Raw genomic sequence first — 19,668 nt, forward strand, 5'->3', positions numbered from 1 at the left:
GTGCTGACTTCCTCTGGTGAACAAATCACCAGTCATGTTTCTGTTAATTTGGATCCGAAATTAGTTAACAAAATTTCGTATTTTGTATGAAATTCGTTGGCGTAGAAATTCCCATAGGGTTCCCACCACCCCTGTGCTGACTTCCTGGGTTTTAACTTTTTTAGGTTCTTGACTTTTCGTTAATTACGTGTTTTTCGTTATTTGGATACGAAATTCGTAAACAAATTTTGTACGGAATTTTTTTTCATAAAAAACTCGTATTTCAGATTCATATGAATTTTCGTTTTGCATGAAACTAATCGCACATGTCTACTAATCATTGGTAAGCTGCAATATATTGCATTTTTGATTTTGGATTCAATACCACCAAAAAAAAAACTAGTAACGTGTACCTGAAAGACAGACCATTATATTACAACACGATGGATGAGGTTCAGCCCCGAACTGGACAGTAGGATTTTGCAGGGAAGTACAGCGTTCTCCTTGGTTGGTAAAGGAAGAACATGAAGTGTACAGGTGGTATGAAGTCAGTGGGGGTTTCGGTGCATAGAAGAAGTTTCCTCACTGTTGCAATGTTGACATTGTTCATCTATTCTATCTGATTCTCTATTCTATTTGGGACCCATTGTTGGTCTTTGTTTGCTATTACGCACGCATAGTGCAAGAACAAGGGTGCAGATGTGTCCGGCATGCCTAGGCATGTGGAGGATGGCATAGTGGCAGTCTGTGTCCTGTGCATGGAAATGTTCCAGCTAGAGTATGCAGGTGATTAACCCTTTGCTGCCACCAAGGTAAAACTGTCCCAATTACTTTGAATATTGCGAGCCCTATACTCAATGTTCCGGCTCCCTTCCCCTTTCCCCCTGGACCACACTGCTGCCTTATACACACAGTATTCAATCTCAAATCCCCCCCCCCCCCCCCCGGACTGCAAGCAATGATCTGGCATACTGGCCCCCACCCCTCCCAATCACACCGCTGACTTGCACAATGCTCCGGCTCTGCCCCAGACCACAATGATTCAGCTCTCTCTGCCCCTCTCCCCCCTGGATCACAATGCTCCAGCTCTCTCTGCCCCTCTCCCCCCTGGATCACACTGCTGCCTTTATACACCATGCTCTAGCTCTCTCCCCCTGGATCACACTGCTGCCTTTATACACACAATGCTCCATCTCTCTGCCCCTCTCCCCCTGGATCACACTGCTGCCTTTACACACAATGCTCCATCTCTCTGCCCCTCTCCCCCTGGATCACACTGCTGCCTTTATACACACAATGCTCCAGCTCTCTGCCCCTCTCCCCCCTGGATCACACTGCTGCCTTTATACACACAATGCTCCAGCTCTCTGCCCCTCTCCCCCTGGATCACACTGCTGCATTTATACGCACAATTCTCCGGCTCTCTACCTTATACACAATGCTCTGCCCCCCCCCCCCAGCCACAATGCTTCAGGCTCTCTCTGCCCCTCTCCCCCCTGGATCACACTGCTGCCTTTTACACACAATGCTCCAGCTCTCTGCCCCTCTCCCCCTGGATCACACTGCTGCATTTATACGCACAATTCTCCGGCTCTCTACCTTATACACAATGCTCTGCCCCCCCCCCCCCCAGACCACAATGCTTCAGCTCTCTGCCCCTCTCCCCCCTGGATCACACTGCTGCCTTTATACACACAATGCTCCAGCTCTCTGCCCCTCTCCCCCCTGGATCACACTGCTGCCTTTATACACCATGCGCTAGCTCTCTCCCCTGGATCACACTACTGCCTTTATACACACAATGCTCCGGCTCTCTACCTTATACACAATGCTCTGCCCCCCCCCCCCCCCCAGACCACAGGCTTCCCCAACATCCAGTTTGCTTGCCAAGAGATTGTGATTGGCTCTGACTGGAGCCGGTCCACACAGCTCCGCCGCCTGCAGCACAAATTGCACAAAAGTCCTGTTTTCAGGTCCAAATTCAGCCTAATATTCATACCGAAATTGGACCTGAAACGGTGAACAGGGACACACCGGACCCTTGTGAGCCGCTCCGCATGGCAGCGGAAACCCAGCCTAAAGCATGACCAATGGAGAATTGGGGGTACCAATATTTGGCATTGCAAATTTTAAGGCTCAACATGTTGGGTATCTTGTTTACTCGGCCTCCTTGCATCTTACCAAAGTGTGTGATCATTTTTATTTACTATGTTGTACTTGATAAACTGTTGCACTAATATCACGTGACTCGAAAAATTGGAACCATCATTGTATTCTCCAGTGTCCCTACTTGTAGAAAATATAGAATGTTTTAAAGGTTTAAGTAATCGCGGTTATACGTTTCTGTATATTTGACATACATAAACCTGGTTCCTCTGTAGCTTTTAAAAAAAAGAAAAAAAAGAAAAAAAATGTCCCCTTCCCAATAGCAGCAAGGGCTGCTGCATCTCTAAAAAGCAATCCCATTCTTGGACTGCTTTTCAGAGACATTTGACAGGCAGTGAAGAGGCAATACATTAATGGCTAAAGTGGTTGTAATCTACACACAGCCTTAAATGTATTCAATTCATACCCCTTAATTGTCCATTTTGTCATGTTACAACCAAAAACTTAAATGTATTGTATTGGGATTTTATGTGATAGACCAACACAAAGTGGCATAATTGTCAAGTGGAAGGAAAATTACAAATGGTTTTCAAAATGTTTTACAAATGTGAAAAGTGTGGGGTGCATTTTATGTTCAGCCCCCTTTACTCTGATACCCCCTAACTAAAATCTAGTGGAACCAATTGCCTTCAGCAGACGCCTCATTGGCTGTATTTATACTGAGATGAAATTGCACACAGGCAGGCAGACTCTATTTACTGTTCTGTGAACCCCTTAGAGGTTTGGAGAACCTTGGTGAACAAATGTCTCACGAAGCTCTGTTCAATCCATCTGAAAATGGAAAGAATATGGCACAACTGCAAACTTACCAAGACATGGCCGTCCACCTAAACTGACCGGCCGGGCAAGGAGAGCATTCATCAGAGAAGCAGCCAAGAGGCCCATGGAAACTCTAAAGGAGTTGCAGAGATCCACAGCTCAGGTGGGAGAATCTGTCCACAGGACAACTATTAGTCGTGCTCTCCACAAATCTGGCTTTTATGGAAGAGTGGCAAGAAAGCCATTGTTGAGAGAGCCACAAGATGAGCCCTTTGCAGTTTGTGAGAAGCCATGTGGGGGACATGGCAAACATGTGGAAGCTGCTCTGGTCAGATGGGACCAAAATTGAACTAACATTGCACATCACCCTGAACACACCATCCCCACTGTGAAACATGGTGGTGGCAGCATCATGTGGAGATGCTTTTCTTCAGCAGGGACGGGGAAGCTGGTCAGAGTTGATGGGAAGGCAAATACAGAGCAATCTTAGAAGAAAACCTGTTAGTCTGCAAAGGACTTAACTGCGATGGAGGGTCACCTTCCAGCAGGACAAAACATAGTCTGAGCTATAATGGAATGGTTTAGATCAAAGCATATTCATGTGTTAGAATTTAGGTCTGGACTTTGACTGGGCCATTCTAAGGAGAATCTGTGGCTAGACTTGAATTGCTGTTCAGATGCTCTCAATGCAATCTCTGATCAAGCTTGAGCACCAGTGCAGGCTCGCCCCTAAGTCCAGCTGCTGCTTCCATTGACACGGTGGGACTCTGCCCCCCCCCCCCCCCCCACAAACACTGGATTTGATTGATATTAGCAGGAGCCAATGGCTCCCACTGTCAATCTGTCCAATGACGAGAGACCGTGGCTTGAGCCACTGCACTTGTAAACATCGCTGGATCGGGCTCAGGTAAGGGGGGTGGGGGGAGCTGCAGCACAGAAGGGTTTTCACCTTCATGCATAGAGGGTTTAGAACAGGGTTTCTCATCCAGGGATCCCCAGATTCTGCCACGATCTGCTGTTCATCACAAGCAGATGAATAGTGAATCGCATAGTTGACAGGCTACAGTGCACAGCCAACTGACATCACTGTCTTGAGCCGATCACAGCTGCCCCCCCCCCCCCCCTCATCCCAGGTGCCTGCATGTGAAGGTGACCTCATTTGGGGGGGGAGGGGCAAGAGGGCAGGTGGGAAATCTATTCCAGCACCTTCCTTGTCCTACTCTGAATGAGTGCCCACCAGTTTCCTCTTGGCCCCCTGAACTATTGTGTTCTCCTCCTGGGCCCCCCTGTACAGTTTCCTCCTGTCCCCCCATGCTGTGCTGTTCTCTTGTGGCCCCCATACTGTTTCCTTCTGTACTGTCTTCTTCTGGGGCCCCCCTATTATGTTCCCTCCTGGCCCCCCTGAACTGCTGTGGGCCCTCCCATACTATTCTGTTCCCTCTTGGCCCCCTATAATGTTCCCTGTTGCCCCCCTTGTACACAGCTTATCTCAAGTTTGACCAAGGATTGAGCATCTGCAAAAGAGAGAGCACAAGTTTCACTTTAAAGCGGTTGTATACCCGCTGTTTTTTTTTTTTTTTTTTTTATTTGCTCACCTGCAAAGCAAAAGGCATAATGAGCTAGTATGCACCGCATGCGTGCAGGAGATTTTTCTCCGGCAGGGTCCAGCGTCTGCCGGGCTTCCAGCCGGGAATCCCCTGTGCGCATGCGCAGCTGCAGTCAGCGGCGCATTGCGAGGGGAATATCTCCTAAACTGTACAGGTTTAAGAGATACATTTTTTTTTTTTTTTTTTCCTACAGGTAAGCCTTATAGGCTTTCCTGTAGGTAAGTCTCCAATTTGACTATACAACTACTTTAAGGAGGTTATTTTATATTCTATTGTTTAATTCTAGTTCTAAGAATAAGTTATATCTACGGCTTGCTGACCATCAATGTTCCATGAACTGTAGATATAAAAATGTCAGGGGTTCCCCAAGATCTGACTCTTGCCTTGTGTTCCGCGAAGGCAAAAAGGTTGAGAAACACTGCTTTAGAACATGGGTGCTCAACCTGTGTGGCCCTCCAGCTGCTGCCAAACTACAAGTCCCATCATGCCTCTGCCTTTGGGAGTCTTGCTTATAAATGTCTGTGGCTTGCAATGCATCATGGGACTTGTAGTTCCATAACAGCTGGAGGGCCACAGGTTGAGCACCTTAAAGTGGACCTTCCGCTCATCGGAACCCTCCCCCCCCCCCTCCGGCGCCACAATTGGCACCTTTCAGGGGGGAGGGGGGTGCAGATACCTGTACAGTACAGGTATCTGCACCCACTTCCGGGATAGCTCTCTGCGGAAAGGGGCGTAGATTACGCCCCTTTCCGCAAGTGCCCCGCTGCCTGCTGGGAAACACACAGATCCCAGAGGCAGCGGGGACCGTCCTTATTGCGCATGCGCAGTAGGGAACCGGGAAATGAAGCCGAAAGGCTCCATTTCCTGATTCCCATACCCAAGATGGCGGCGGCAGCACCCGAGTGACGATCTAGAGATCGGCTTCGGGTGCCGACATCGCGGGCGCGCTGGACAGGTAAGTGTCACTATTTTAAAAGTCAGCAGCTGCAGTATTTGTAGCTGCTGGCTTTTAAAAAAAAAACGCGGAGTCCCGGCGGACTCCCGCTTTAATTCATTTGGAGGCTCTCTGCAGTTAAAATGGAGAATTCAGCTTTTGTGTGTACTTTGATCACATTATTCCTGCTCAGTATGTGTGTATATATTTACATATACAAATTTCTCACACTTTGCCATAGTGTACCAGTCTACATGGGTGTTTGTGGTTTTCGAGATCGCCTGCTTGTGAGATGGAAGGGGAGTTTTCTAACGTACCCTCCCTTGCTGCCTCTCCTAGCTAGAGATTAAAAGGAAAGGTGGGGGTGGGGTGGGGTGGGGTGTGATTGCCTTCTAAGTTTCAGGGCCTCCAATCAGATTGCAGCTTGCTTTTGAAAGTTTACCACTTGACCTCAGGAAGATTTAACCAAAAAAAGCTTTAACCCTTCTACCATGGTATGTATATAAATGTCCTGGTATTCAAGGGGTTAAGCGATCCAGTTTGCTGGACAACAAAAAATGGAGATTCCTCCATCCACACAAACAAGGGAACTGAGCAATCCCCCCCCCCCCCCCCACTGTGTGTGTGTGTGTGTGTGTGTGTGTTTTCTGTACAGGTAAATGAAGGTAAACGGAGAAGTAATTGCCCCATTTAAACAGTTCGCTGTCCTTTAGACTTTAGGGGGGCCGGCCTGTGGTCATTGGGAGTAAAAATTGTACCAGTGTCTGTGGGAGTAACAGTGCATCTTTGGCATTGGGGAGAGGAATAATGCCCCATTGTCAGTCAATGGAAGAATGTCTCCCATTGTTACATGAATTATGCCCCTTGGTGTTAGTGTATTGTATCACAGCGAGGAATGGTGCCCAAAGGGCCGCAGTTTGGAAACCACTGCTCTATTCAAACCCCTGAAGACGCCTACTCTGATTTGAAACATGTTGGAGCTAATTGACATTAGACTTATTTCATCTATCAAAGATGCAATGTGTGGTAGCTTTCAATAAAAATTTTTGATCTGTTATCCAAATTACTGCACCTTTGTGGTCCTGGATTTTAAATGGTGTGTAAGTAAAAATGTATGGTTGCACAGATGCAGGATTTTTAGTTGAGTATGGATACTTTCTGTCAAGTACTCGCCAATATGGACTACTGATGCGTTTTTTTTTGTTTTTTTGTGATGCAATTTGAGCCTATACAAAATAACTGGGCAAAAACCGCATGTGGTTTCAACAGGAATGCGGTTGAAATCCCTGACAAGTCTGAGTTCCCACAGAAGCAGTGAGGGAAACTATGTGATTTGGACAGGAATTGCACCGCATTCCTGTTCAATTCGCTTGGGGTTCTTTACAGGGTGATTTCAGCCCATTCGTTTTGTATGTGCTCAAATCGCACTGCAAAGGTATCAGTTTTCAGGTACTGGAGCATTTTCACAAGTACTTGGAGAAAATACTTGGTATCGGTGCAGCTCAAATGATTTTTAGAACGATTGTGGTGTGGTGCTTGGTGCCTTGAAAGTCCCACTCCACATGTTCATACTGTTTAAACTATTGGGGATGTGGCACCTTCAATGGCTTTTGGTCTGAAGGTTTATAGTTTGTGGTGCTCATATGCCATGTTCTTTTTTTTTTTTTTTTTTTTTTTTTTTTTTTTTCTTCTAAAATGACTGGATCTGTTTTAAGTTTAATCTCTGCCTGTGCTGGGGCTTGGCAATTGTAAACTGGATAATTAGGCCTTGATTTGAGAATGGAAGATGCCTGGCATTGATGCCAATCAATGCCAGGCACTGAGCAGCTTCCAGTGACTGCAAGACCACCAGTAGGCTCACTGGTTGTAGTATCCTCTTAGAAAAAAATCTTTATGCCGTATGATTTTTTTTTTTATATTTTTTTTATTTTTCTCTCCATAGAAGGAATACCGCCCCAGGCTTTGCACCATAAAGAAAGGACCGAACGGCTATGGGTTTAACCTGCACAGTGACAAAAACCACCCAGGGCAGTACATCCGGGCTGTGGATCCTGATTCACCCGCGGAGCAGGCTGGACTTTTGCCAAAGGATCGCATCATTGAGGTACGCTCCTACTTGGATAAGGTTACCAGGCAGCAAGTATTCACCGGGATAAACAGGCAACGCCTATTGTGGTGACAGAGAAAGGTGGACGAGATATGAGCCTGGGCAGTCATTTGATAGAACTTGACCAAGTAGCATTAGCAGCTGACAGCACCGTCTCCTGGTTATTTTCCTACAGGTGAACGGTGAAAGCATGCTCGGCAAACAGCACGGAGATGTGGTGGGTGCCATCAAGGCCGGGGGCGAGGAGACAACGCTGTTGGTGGTGGATCCAGAGGCAGATCAATACTTCCAGGAATGTCATGTGACTCCGGGACGGCAACACCTGTCAGGTTGGTAAAATTGGATTGTGAGATGTTAACAGCATGCTTCCCCCTCCTCTACAATCTACTTAGCTGGATTATAGGGATTCAGTGTACCGGATTCACATCTCTGTTGCGTACATATGGGGGGGAGGTGAGCAAGATTTGTGCACTTTGCTCCACTAACAGTCTGCTCTGATCTTTCCTTCTAAACTAATATTTACTTGCAACAAATGGATTTTAACTTTAAAATATATTTTTCCTCAAAACAAGATGCCATTGTTCAGCACTTGTCCATAATTTTTGAATATTTTTATTATCTACATTTTTATATAACACCAACATAACAATCTGCTATATGACCAAAAGTATCTGAATACTCTTCCAAATTGTTGCCTTCAGGTGGTTTTTCACTGAAGAGTATGGTTATCGCTACAGCTATGCAATAGTTTGCTTCCTACCTACACAAGTAAATAGTTTGGGGGGGGGAAAGGCCATTTTCTGGTTTCAGCATGGTATGGAGGCACTCAAGTGGCATGCCAAGGAGTCCTGACCTCAACACCTCTGGGAAGAATTAGAATGCCAAGTGCAAGCCAGGACTTCTCCAGTGTCCATACCTGATCTCACAAATGGTCGTTTGCCGTTGGCGCACACACCCAAAATCTTGTAGAAAGGCCTCCCAGAGGAGTGGAGATGGTTATGGCCTCAATGGGGTGGTAGGAGTAACAACTCCATGTAAATGCCTGTATTTTGGAATGCAATGTTTACCAGTTTATATAGTCCACAAACCTTTGCCCAGAGTCAAATATATTGCTCATTGTGTCCAGAGCTTTGACTCGCTATTGTAATGTTGCATTCACTGAATCGTACAGGGTTTTCCAGCTGAAAGTCCCCAACGAATGCCCTACAAATTTGTAGTTTCAAGAATCTGGAAAAAACCTTTCTACTCAAACTTCATCTCAGTTTGTAGGGTGTTCCCAAGAAAACCTCTGACTTTATGATGGCACACTTGCAGCATTGGGGATTTACGTAGATGGAGAGAAGACCCAGCAATAGCCAGCTGTTGGTAATTAATTGGTATTTATTACTCTGTAAACTTCCCATATTTGGACTGGCATTAAATTAAGTTTTGGGAGACCAGCTCAGTAGTACTGTATATAGTGAGGAAATCTGTTTTAAGAGTTTGAAGCTTCAGAAATTATTCACCTAGAGATCGCTCAGGTCTGTAAACACGGTTCCTCTGGACCTTCAATAGCAGGTCCCTCACACAGGCACTCGGAGCAACTCCTTGAATAAGCTTTTACAACTAATTCTATAGCAGTCTTTCCCAACAATTATACCCCTGAGCAAACCTCCAAATTTTCAGGTCCTGGGACCGCCTGCTAAAAAATTTTTTTAGCTAAACCTATTCCCAGCCCAATTTTGACTCCAATCTATCCCTGTAAAGAAAACCACTACACATGCTGAAGACATTCCTGGCGGCGGCTCCTGTGTAGAGCAGAGGCAGCCGACAATGGATGCCCCATAGTAAGTCTATGGGTGATGTCTGCTCCTATTTCCCAGCTGTTTTTTTTGTCTTTCTCTACACTGAAGCCACTGCTGGAGACCAAAGCAGCTTCAGGATAGGTAAGTAGTGAAATCTTCTCTTTACAAAGTTAGATTTATTAGGCTTAGAATGGGGCTGCGAGTAGGTTTAGGGTTTTGGCTGACCTTCCACTTTAATGGGGGAAGGCACCTTACATTCTTCAGTGAGAACGCCCCACTAGACTGCTACAATGGTCATTGGCGTTGTGCCACTGGTTTTTCCAAGTGGTGTTGGCTCTAGAACTGTGCAGACCCAATCACATGGAAGGGGTAATTGGGCACAGTTCAAGGAACACCTGGCAACCTCTGGAGGAATTTGAGGTTTTATGGAACCCCGGTTGAGAATAGCTGATGTATATAGTGATCAATTTTCATGACTTTGTAAAGTATTATAAATGTCACTATTGCAGCTTCTGTCACAGCCGATCATGGTCAGATCCAATTGTAATAAAAGGCAATTTTTTTTATTTTATGTATTTAATTTAAAAAAAAAAAAACTTTCCAAAAAATAACTCCAGTTGTGGCTTTTCTCTTGCCCATGTGTCTGCCATTGTCCTTTTTCATCTTTTGAGAATAACCTCCTCCTGCATCATTAACACTAGGTGTTCTAAACTTGCGAAATGTGTGTTAAATGGTCATTGTTGAGAAACTCGAGGCCGTAAAGCATTTTCACTTTCTATAGAGAAGGCAACGGTCTTCACAAGTTGATTTCTTCTTTGATAATTGACAGCTTTTGCTATAAGTTTTTGGACTTGGGATTCTTTTCTGTGGACAAGCGGCTTATGTTGTAGCTTATACGGGACATGTGATTTTATTGTTTGCAGACAGTTTAAATCCAAAGTACTTTATGAACTCTTTACCTGTATATAACCCCTCTATATATAACCCCTCTATATATGTGAAGCTGTGTTGCCCAAGAGACGGCAAAATCACGATCCTTACTGAAAGTTCAAAATGACTGAAAGTCTTTGTCCCTCCAAAATGGCATATTTCTAACTTCTGAGCAATCAGTTACTGTCATGCCAAGGCATGTAGATACAATTTGATAAGGATTCTTATAATCTTGGTCCCCCAAAACTTTTATTGCAGTTTTTGGTACTGTAGGTGCTTTATTTGTAATGTTCAATATATTTTGCTGTGGTTGGATTTCCACTCTGTAGTTCTAATTTCTGTTTACCCTTACTGCTTTGCATGGCATCGGATTTGTTGCTTCTTTATGAATAAATGATACAATTACGTTTTAAAGGGGTGATGCCTTACTATGTTGGCTCATGACGCAATATATGTGTGCATTGCATTTTGTTATGGCTTTTTTTTTCTTCCTCTATTAAAATATATTGGAAGAAAATGTTTTAAATGAGACCTTGGACAATGGTAGCATTAGGCATGGGGAGTGAGGACCTGAAAGGCAGCTAAAGTCCATGCAGCTACAACCTCATAAATCTACTCTAGGACAGTGTTCCTCAAGTTAGGGCACCCTTTAAAATTGAGAACGATCTTGAGGCACCCTATTAAAAAAATTTGAAAAAACTAAACTAATGGTGTGGGTTTTTTTTATTTATTTTTTTACACACCAACACCCACACATGTAGAACACCCAAAATCACAGGTGTATTCCAGGGCGCACTGACCTAGTATTCCAGTGTTTCTCTTCTCCCTCAATTTCTTTCCCTCACTTAATGACCCCAGGGCTAATGGGGGAGCAAACAATATCCTCTTTTTATAAACTGTCATTAGTTGTTGGGGTGCTGGTGGCTGGAAGGTTTTAGTTGTGCACAATGCAAACCTGTAGCATGGTATAAGTTGGGATTGATCCACCTGCTGGCTTTTATAACCTTTTTTGGACATTTTGCCCAGGCACCCCTGAAGAAACCTGAAGGCACTTCATGGTGCCTAGGCACCCTGTTTTAAAAAAGGCTGCTCTTGCATCAACCTATCTCGGCTTCCCCCTACTGCCTAATATTTGCTGTGGTTTTTCTTTTCTATAAAATATAATCATTTATTCGCTAACAGTTGTGCCAGGTAGGTGTGCTGGGACCTAAAGAACAAGACGGTGGGAGTCCTTGCCGATGCAATCTCATGAATCACCTCTCTAGCATCTGTCTATGTCTGCTCCCCCCTATTACCTAACTGGACCTAACTGGTAATGGACAGAGCAGACATGGGCAGATGCTAGAATGGATTGAGATTGCATCAAACACTGTCTTGTTGTTTAGGTTCCGGCACAACTGTTGGCTCCTTAAAGTGGAAGTAACTTTATTGGGAAAGGAGACCTCTGATGGTGGTTGCGGCAGGTGGGGGGAATTGGGACCTGAAGAATAAGATGGCTGTAGCCCTTGCAGATGCTACCTCGGCACTATAGCACAGGGTTTCACAACCAGGGTTCCTTCAGAGGTTGCTAGGGTTTCCTTGAACAATTTCAGCCTCAGATAAGTTCCAGCTGACACCACTGACCTTTTTCCTCCCAGTGACCACATGAGGAGCATTCTCCATTGACAATCGCACTAATGTATCACGGGTTGTAGATATACCAGGAGTTCCTGTGTCGAAAGGCAAACCTCACCTCATATTTCCAAGTTAGGAAATATCCATATTAGATTACTCTGGAACGTCCTGTAGCTGTATAGTATAATACACCTGTCAGTGGGCCATCCTACTGTATTTTAGGTGTCTTGTGCCCCTTTCTCTGGGGTATCAGCAAATTGCTCTGCGGTAATCCCTATTGTAATGTAAATGTTAACAACTGTGCCTGTTCATCACTTGTAATGTAAAGATTTGAATAAACCTTTTTTTTATTTTTTTTAAATACACTGAACCTTTATCCAAACTGAAGCGGCTGTTTTAGACCTTTGTATTAAACTTTGCTCAACTACTTTCAACCTCCTCAGAAAAGCGTCCCTAAAACCAGGTCTGAAAGGGTGCAGGTCTACTCTTCATGGTTTTGGACTCTCCCCAGGGATGTGAATACAGGGTGGTAAACGGACGCTGAATGCTCTGCTTTTGTTCACATGGCAACTCTAAGCTTTGTCTAGATAGCCAGACGGTGAACTTTACGATCAGAAGCCAATCGATCTTGTCTATTTAATGGTCATCTAGTGAACATAATTTCAAATCTTCAATGCTTTAGTGCAAGAGCTGCCTGTGTGGTTTCATAATTTTGTAGTTCTAGCGTTGGAAAAGGGGGGAGGGGGTGGCAGTACGTTTTGCTGCTTTCTGGGTTGCTATAGGGACCAATAGTAATCCTCTTGCTAATTCTTTTCAGGCTAAAGGCTCTCCTACTTCACTTTAACAGGATTGGGTTTTATGTACGCAACACTGCTATACTGTGACTTGATTTTTCTTCTGTACATTCACAAGTGGTGATTTCAGTTTTTTACCGGTTGCAGTTCATGGGTTGAGTTTAAAGTTCTTGATGTGCACCAGGGTCTGATTTTATTAAATCTTCTGGAATAAAGTGTACATTTTTGTGAGTTGATTGCATCCAACCAAAATCTACCTGTCATGTTCCAGTGGGCAGCTGCAGTCTCCTATACACCTTATGAAGGTAATAGTCAGAAATTTCCCCATAATTTGCTTTAGATTGTCCAAAAGTAATTACGATTTTACATATTTAGATTACAAATAACCATGTGTGTATGGATAGATAAGGTATTTGAAGAACTTTTTTAAACTCTATTCCCTAAAAGGTACAGAAATACCCCTTGCACATGGGCACTTGGGTACCCTCTGGAGCCAAATATAACCACATTGCAATAAAGCATTTAAAAACCCTAACATTCAATGAATGGCTTCCCTACTTGTTATGGTTAAGCAATTCCCTGTCCTCAAGTACCCCCAACAGGCCATGTTTTCCTTTCTCTTGCATAGGTGCTATAAATCGGCATCAATGGCTTGATATTTTGGGCAACTATTTTATCTAAGAGAAATTCCCAAAACCTGGCCTGTTGGACATACTTGAAGACAGGGTTGAGAACCACTGCTATAACACTACGATAGTGGCCTGCAAACTGCAGCCCTTTGCATGCCTTAATCCAGCCCTTGGGGTGCTTTTCCTTCCATGGATACAAGACACTCCTGCTGCCAACAATGGGGCAATACTGACCTCAATGGGGCACTCTTACTCCCACTGACGCCAGGACAATTTCTACTTCCAGTGGCCATAGTCCAGTCCCCCTAAAGTCTAAAGCACAGTACACTGACCCCATTGTTTGGAAACCCCTGCACTGCAGGATTACCCCCCCCCCCCCAGCTTTTCAAATTTAGCTCTTTTTCTGCAGCTGTTCACTTTACATTATTGCAGTCCAAGAAAGCATCTGAGGACCACTAACGGCACTTTTTCAGGGGATTTTGCACTTGATGGCAGTTGGGGTGGCCCGTACATGGATCGAACATCAGCTGGTTCAGCAGGGATTTCACAATTTTTGATCCATGTATGGTTGTGCTGGCTGTAGAAGTTGTTCTGATCGACTTCTCATCTACAACCAGTCTGCCAGATTTTCCTAAACAATTGGTGCCACTGGCTATAGCTGACAGCACTGATCAGTGTCTTCTGATGGCGGCCGTGTCCACCCTGTCAAAATACAATAACATGGTGGGAATGATATTGATGTGGATGTGAGAATCTGGTCCCCTTTCCACTACATTTTTTTTTTTATTTATTTATTTTTAAACCTGCTGGTTGAGAAAAAAAATTTAATATATAGCCAACTTTATAGTTTTGTTCTGATTCTAAACATTCTAACCTACTTGCATTTCAATCAGAATGTAGATGTGTATGCTTTCAGTATAATGGGTTTTTATATAAATTTATTTTTCTTCCCTTCAAGGTCCTCTGCCAGATAAAGTGGTCAATGGGAGTCTAGAAAAGGTAATGCCTCCTAATGGCCTTTCTATTTTGCTGTAAATATTGTGTTTTTATAGTTTACTTTATATTGTCTTCTGCTTGACAGGAGAACAAGTTGGAGCACCTGGAGAATGATAGTCCCCGGGACTCGCTTCTAATTAATACAGAGTCAGAGCCAGAAAACTCTCCTATACAGGAGGCACAGAAGGTATATTTGTATAGTCCACAGTAAATGTCCACTGATAAGTAATTTATGTTGAAAACTGCAATATAATTTTAAATCTAAAATCCAGGCAGATTGGGGGGGGGGGGGGGGGGGAAGACACGAATGAATGCAACTCAGAATTGATTGTATGTGTGTCAGTTGGGTGTGCTTTAGTGTACATGTGCTAGCCATTCAGGGCACAGTAATGGGGTTCCTTTCCAGCTCAGCCCACTGAAGTGACGGGAGCACAGTGACTAAACAATATGGGGAAGTTGCAGACATTTGCCTGGAGTTGGGTTTGAAATTTGTTCTAATTTTGATGGCTAGTGGGACTGATTGCTGTGGACTTTTGTATTATTGCACATGATTCCTTGTTACACTTTGTTCTAAATTTGAATCATTTCTGGTTTTAGGATGTTCAGGATTCCATCCCAGCACCTGCCTCAAACCCCGTCCCAAGCATTGAAACACTTGATCTTAATTTGACCCTGGCAGCAGCCAAGGAGCGAGCCCACCAGAAGCGATCACAGAAAAAGGCACCCACCATGGACTGGAACAAACGGAAAGAAGTGTTTAGCAGTCTGTGAGAAGACCAAGGGATTGATGTGGACCCCATGGCTATACCTTGAAATTTATCCTGTGGTATTAATCAACGACCATACCCTGCAATCCCGCATTTCCTGTTCTTGTGTCACCAGCAAATGTTCTATCAGTTCTGTGGGGTAATTGCCAGCCAGTTGGTGCAGTTATTTATTCTTGTTAATCTGTGAATCCGTCCATTGCTATCCAGGATTTCAGATGGCGTTGGTGCCCATGTGGGACCGTACAGCAATAATGCTCCAAGCCATCCTACATGGAGCAGGTGTCTTTGAAAACCAGGGGATGGAGCAAGATGCTTTGCCTGTGTACAGCATACACAAGATCTGTTTCTATTAGAAAGTTCAATTTCTGAGACTTTTAAGGTCCTGTTGAATTTCCATTTGTCTGCAGATTTTTGACAATGTTTCTAATGAGAGGTTTTTCTAATATTTTGTGAAGAAAAAAAAATGTTTAACCATATATTTTGCTATATAGCTTAATACAGATTTCTTTACTTTTACAGTGCCTTGCTACTTGTGTGCTTGACTTTATGAAGGTTATATGGTAGAGATTGTACAGATTAACCACTTTCAATTTTTTTTTAAATTTCACACATGTTAATAGGCATTCCTTGCTAGAAAATGACTTGGAACCCCCAGACATACATTTTAAAAAGCAGAGATCATGGAGAATAAAATGGTGGCTGTTCCAATTGTTTATAGTTCACAATATTTGTGCAGCCATTTTACAAATGCAAGTTTTTAGGAAAAAATACACTAAAATACATTGGTTCACACAATCGAATGCCCAATCTTTTGGTAAAATGGGTACATGTCAAAACTCAAAATTGCGCACACACCTTTGAAATGAGGGAAAAAAAATTATGAATTCTTGCTTAATCATGACTGGATGACTAAAGTCATTGCACTGTCAATTCAGTTGCTATGCAAGAATTCACTTTGCGAGAACATACTGTAATAATTTTAGTAAATCAACCCAAAAGCATCAGCTACTTAATTCCCGTGTGTGTGTACCGGCCACTTTATTAGATACACATTGCTAGTAACAGGTTGGACCCCCTTTGCCTTCAGAACTGCCTTACATTGTATCTGGAAAGTGTACACAACGCTTCACTTTATCCCCAAAAAAAATTTCATGTTGGTCTTATTTCAAAATACATTAAATTCATAATTTTTCTACAAACAATACCATAATGACAACATGAAGTTTGTTTTGAAGTCTTTTCAAATTTATTAAAAATTAAAAGAATCCCATGTGCAGAAGTATTCACAGCCTTTGCCATGACACTCAAAATTGAGCTCAGGTGCATCCCATTTCCATTGATCATCCTTTGTTTCTACAACTTGGTGTCCACCTGTAGTAAATTCAGTTACATGATTTGGAAAGTTACACACCTGTCTATATAAGGTCCCACAGTTAATGGTGCATGTCAGAACACAGACCATGCCATGAAGTCCAAAGAATTGTCTGTAGATCTATGAGTCAGGATTATGCTAGGGTACAGAAAAAATTCTGCAGCCTTGAAGGGCCAAATGAGCACAGTGGCCTCCATCATCCATAAATGGAAGAAGTTTGGCACCGCCAAGACTTTCCTAGAGCAGGCTGCCTGGCCAAACTGAGCAATCGGGGGGAGAAAGGCCTTAGTAAGGGAGGTGACCAGGATCCTTATGGTCACTCTGACAGAGCACCAGCATTTGTGTGGAGAGAACCTTCCAGAAGAACAACCATCTCTGCAGCACTAATGCAGTAATGATCTGCCCCATGATGATCCGCTCGCTCAGTGGGGATCGCTCCGTTGTCCCCGCTGAGCGGGCGGCGGACAGGGCGGTCTCCGCACACTGTGCAGGGACCGCCCTGTCAGATCTCCGCTCTGCTCTATGGGGATCGGACGAGCATGGACCGTCTGTCCGTGTTCATCCGATCCGCTCTGCAGACGGATAGAAAAATAGGATTTTCCTCCGTCTGCAGAATCGGACAGTAGCAGAGGTGGACGATATCGGGTGTCTGCGGATGCTCATCCGCAGACACCCGCTATCCAATAGGGATGAATGTATGCCTGTGTTTCATCCGCAAACGGATGGATGAAATACGGACATACCATCCCCATGTGTGAAAGGGGCCTAAATACTTTTATGCTGTCATTGTTTTGGAATTTTGGATTTTTTATTTTTTTTTGCTTTTTTTTCAATTTTGGATTAAGGCTGTAACATAACAAAATGTGGAAAAAGTGAAGCGCTGTGAATACTTTTCCAGATGCACTGTAATTCTTTGTGGCATTGATTCATCAAGATGTTGTAAACATTCCTCAGATTTCAGTCCATAGTGGTGATGGCATCATGCAGTTGCTGTAGACTTGTTGGCTGCACATCCATGAGCAAATTTCTCCCCCATCCCTCCACCACATCACAAAGGTGCCATATTGGCTTGAGATCTGGTGACTGTGGAGGCAATTTTAATACAGTGACCTCATTGTCATGTTCAAGAAACCAGTGGGGAGATTTGTGACATGGTGCATTATCCTGACAGAAGCCATCAGATGGGTGCACTGTAGTTGTGGGATGGATGGACATGGTTGGCAACAATACTCAAGTAGGCCGTGGTGTTTAAATTGATTCTAAGGGACCAAAAGTGTGCCAAGAAAATATCCCCTGCACCATTACACCACCACCAGCCTAAACCGTTGCTCTAAAGGCAGGCTGAATCCATGGTATTTACGCCAAATTCTGACCCTACCATCTAAATGTCACAGCTGAAATTGAGACTCTTCAGACCAGGCTTCTACACCTCAGAGGATCTCCAGTCTCCTTGGGTTGTAATGTAATGAGAATTACAATTGAAGCCCCGCACTACTAAGAGGTCCAGACACAACTTTATTCCATTAAGTCAGAGGTACAATCCAAAAAAGTAGCCAGCGTGTTTCGAGGGTCCAAGTGCCCCCTTCATCAGGGCTTCGCTGGTAACAATGTTCACAAGCCAGAAGTGAACCTACAATGGTATTTTTCTCCAGTGTGAAATGCAAACATAGGCTTTACTGGCAGCGTGATTGTACCCCTGACTTTTAATGGAATAAAGTTGTATCTGGAACCTCTTAGCAGTGGTGTGGCATTTCAATTCTCAAATGGATGGAGTCTGCTTTATGCAGCTATCTGCCACCACTTGTGTAAAATGATTACAGATGTAATGACATGAACTTTGGTCGTGTGCAGTTGTGAGATTGTCTGTGCATGCGCCACTTTACGCAAATGACGACATGTAACTTCCCCAAATGTCCTGGTGCCGTGTATAAGCCGCCCATAGACATAGGTGAAGGCAGCTGTACACTGCACCATAATATCCTGGGCATCAAAAATATACAGGGTGTTTTTATGCAACATGGGGAATGCACCCATGTGCATGAAACCTTTAAAGTATAAGGCTGCCTAAAGTTTGCCCGTTTTTTACTGCAAATGCTCAAAACATACCATATTGATATTGAGGCACATTCTGTACTTTCAGAAATGACATTTACCAAAGCTTTTATTTTTTGCGGGTGTGCTGCCAGGGTCCTGAATTGGTTGTAAAGCATGTGCCTCTTGCCTTTGTTCCCCTTTTTAATAAGCAAACCTTTCCTCCCTTCTCAGGTCACATAAACCTTGGAGCAAAGCTTACCTATTTGGACTCAGTTCACACCTCCTGAAAAAAGCACCAAAAAATGCATAAACTCACTACAGTTAATTTAACATTCCTATGTGACGCAATCACATCTATGCTTTTTTTTATTTTTATTTTTTATTTTTTTTTGCAATGATTCATTTTTTAATCTGCCTCACATTGGCCATAAATGCAAATTGTAGTAAAAACACCTGTGTAAAAAAAAAAAAAAAGCCCTGCAGAAACTACCAAAAGCAAACTGCATAGGCATGAACCGAGCCTTATGGAGTGCTCCAAAGACTTTTTTTTTTTTTTTTTTTTTTGCACTGACTGTAATCAGATTGTCCATGTCCAACCTTGATCTAAAATATAAGCTGCAGTTGCATGATTCACACCTATTCAGTTTGCTTTTGAGCTGTTTCGGCCATGGGTTTTTTTATTTTATTTTGCAGCTTCTCCATCGAAGTCTATTAAACAAAAACACAATGTTGGTTATTTACCAAAGGTAAATCCACTTTGCACTGGAAGTGCAGTTGCTGTAGATCTGAGGGGGACATGCAAAGATAAAAAAAAAAAACAGCATTTTGGCTTGCATGTGATTGGATGATGAAATCAGCAGGGCTTCCCCCTCAGATCTACAGCAAATGCACTTAAAAGTGCACAGTGGATTTCCCTCTTAGTAAATTAACCCCTCTGTTTTATGTTAGTCTGACCCTTTCCCAAAGTGCAGCAGCTGGGGAAAAAAAGCATAGTGAACGTCTCACAGCCATAGTGAATGGACTGTAGTGCTTTTCTCCAAAAAGCACTAAACTCATAGGTGTGAACCAGGCCTAACACTTGGCGTAGAGGGAGCAGTTGGCATCGGCCTATGTACAGGACAGCCTTTACTAAGCAGAGATTACTAATATTTGTACAGAGGGTGGAAGTGCCAACTGTTTACACTCAAGTCCAGAAT

The 19,668-nt window shown here is 43.6% G+C and overlaps 1 protein-coding gene across 1 annotated transcript in view; it reads left to right on the plus strand.

Annotated features, from left to right (window-relative positions):
* Positions 1 to 15,582, plus strand: part of NHERF1 (NHERF family PDZ scaffold protein 1) — a 36,072-nt gene extending 20,490 nt beyond the window's left edge. The window contains exons 3-7 of the mRNA XM_077458928.1: positions 7,388 to 7,549; positions 7,728 to 7,881; positions 14,262 to 14,302; positions 14,385 to 14,486; positions 14,897 to 15,582. Of these exons, the coding sequence (XP_077315054.1) occupies positions 7,388 to 7,549; positions 7,728 to 7,881; positions 14,262 to 14,302; positions 14,385 to 14,486; positions 14,897 to 15,070 (633 nt within the window). The 3' untranslated portion in view covers positions 15,071 to 15,582. The remainder of the gene's footprint in view (positions 1 to 7,387; positions 7,550 to 7,727; positions 7,882 to 14,261; positions 14,303 to 14,384; positions 14,487 to 14,896) is intronic.
* The last annotated feature ends 4,086 nt before the right edge of the window (positions 15,583 to 19,668 follow it).

The sequence above is a fragment of the Lithobates pipiens genome, unplaced genomic scaffold (genome assembly GCF_037356315.1).
Source record: "Lithobates pipiens isolate NorthernLeopardFrog02 unplaced genomic scaffold, aLitPip1_a1.2 Scaffold_28, whole genome shotgun sequence".
NCBI lineage: Eukaryota > Metazoa > Chordata > Amphibia > Anura > Ranidae > Lithobates > Lithobates pipiens.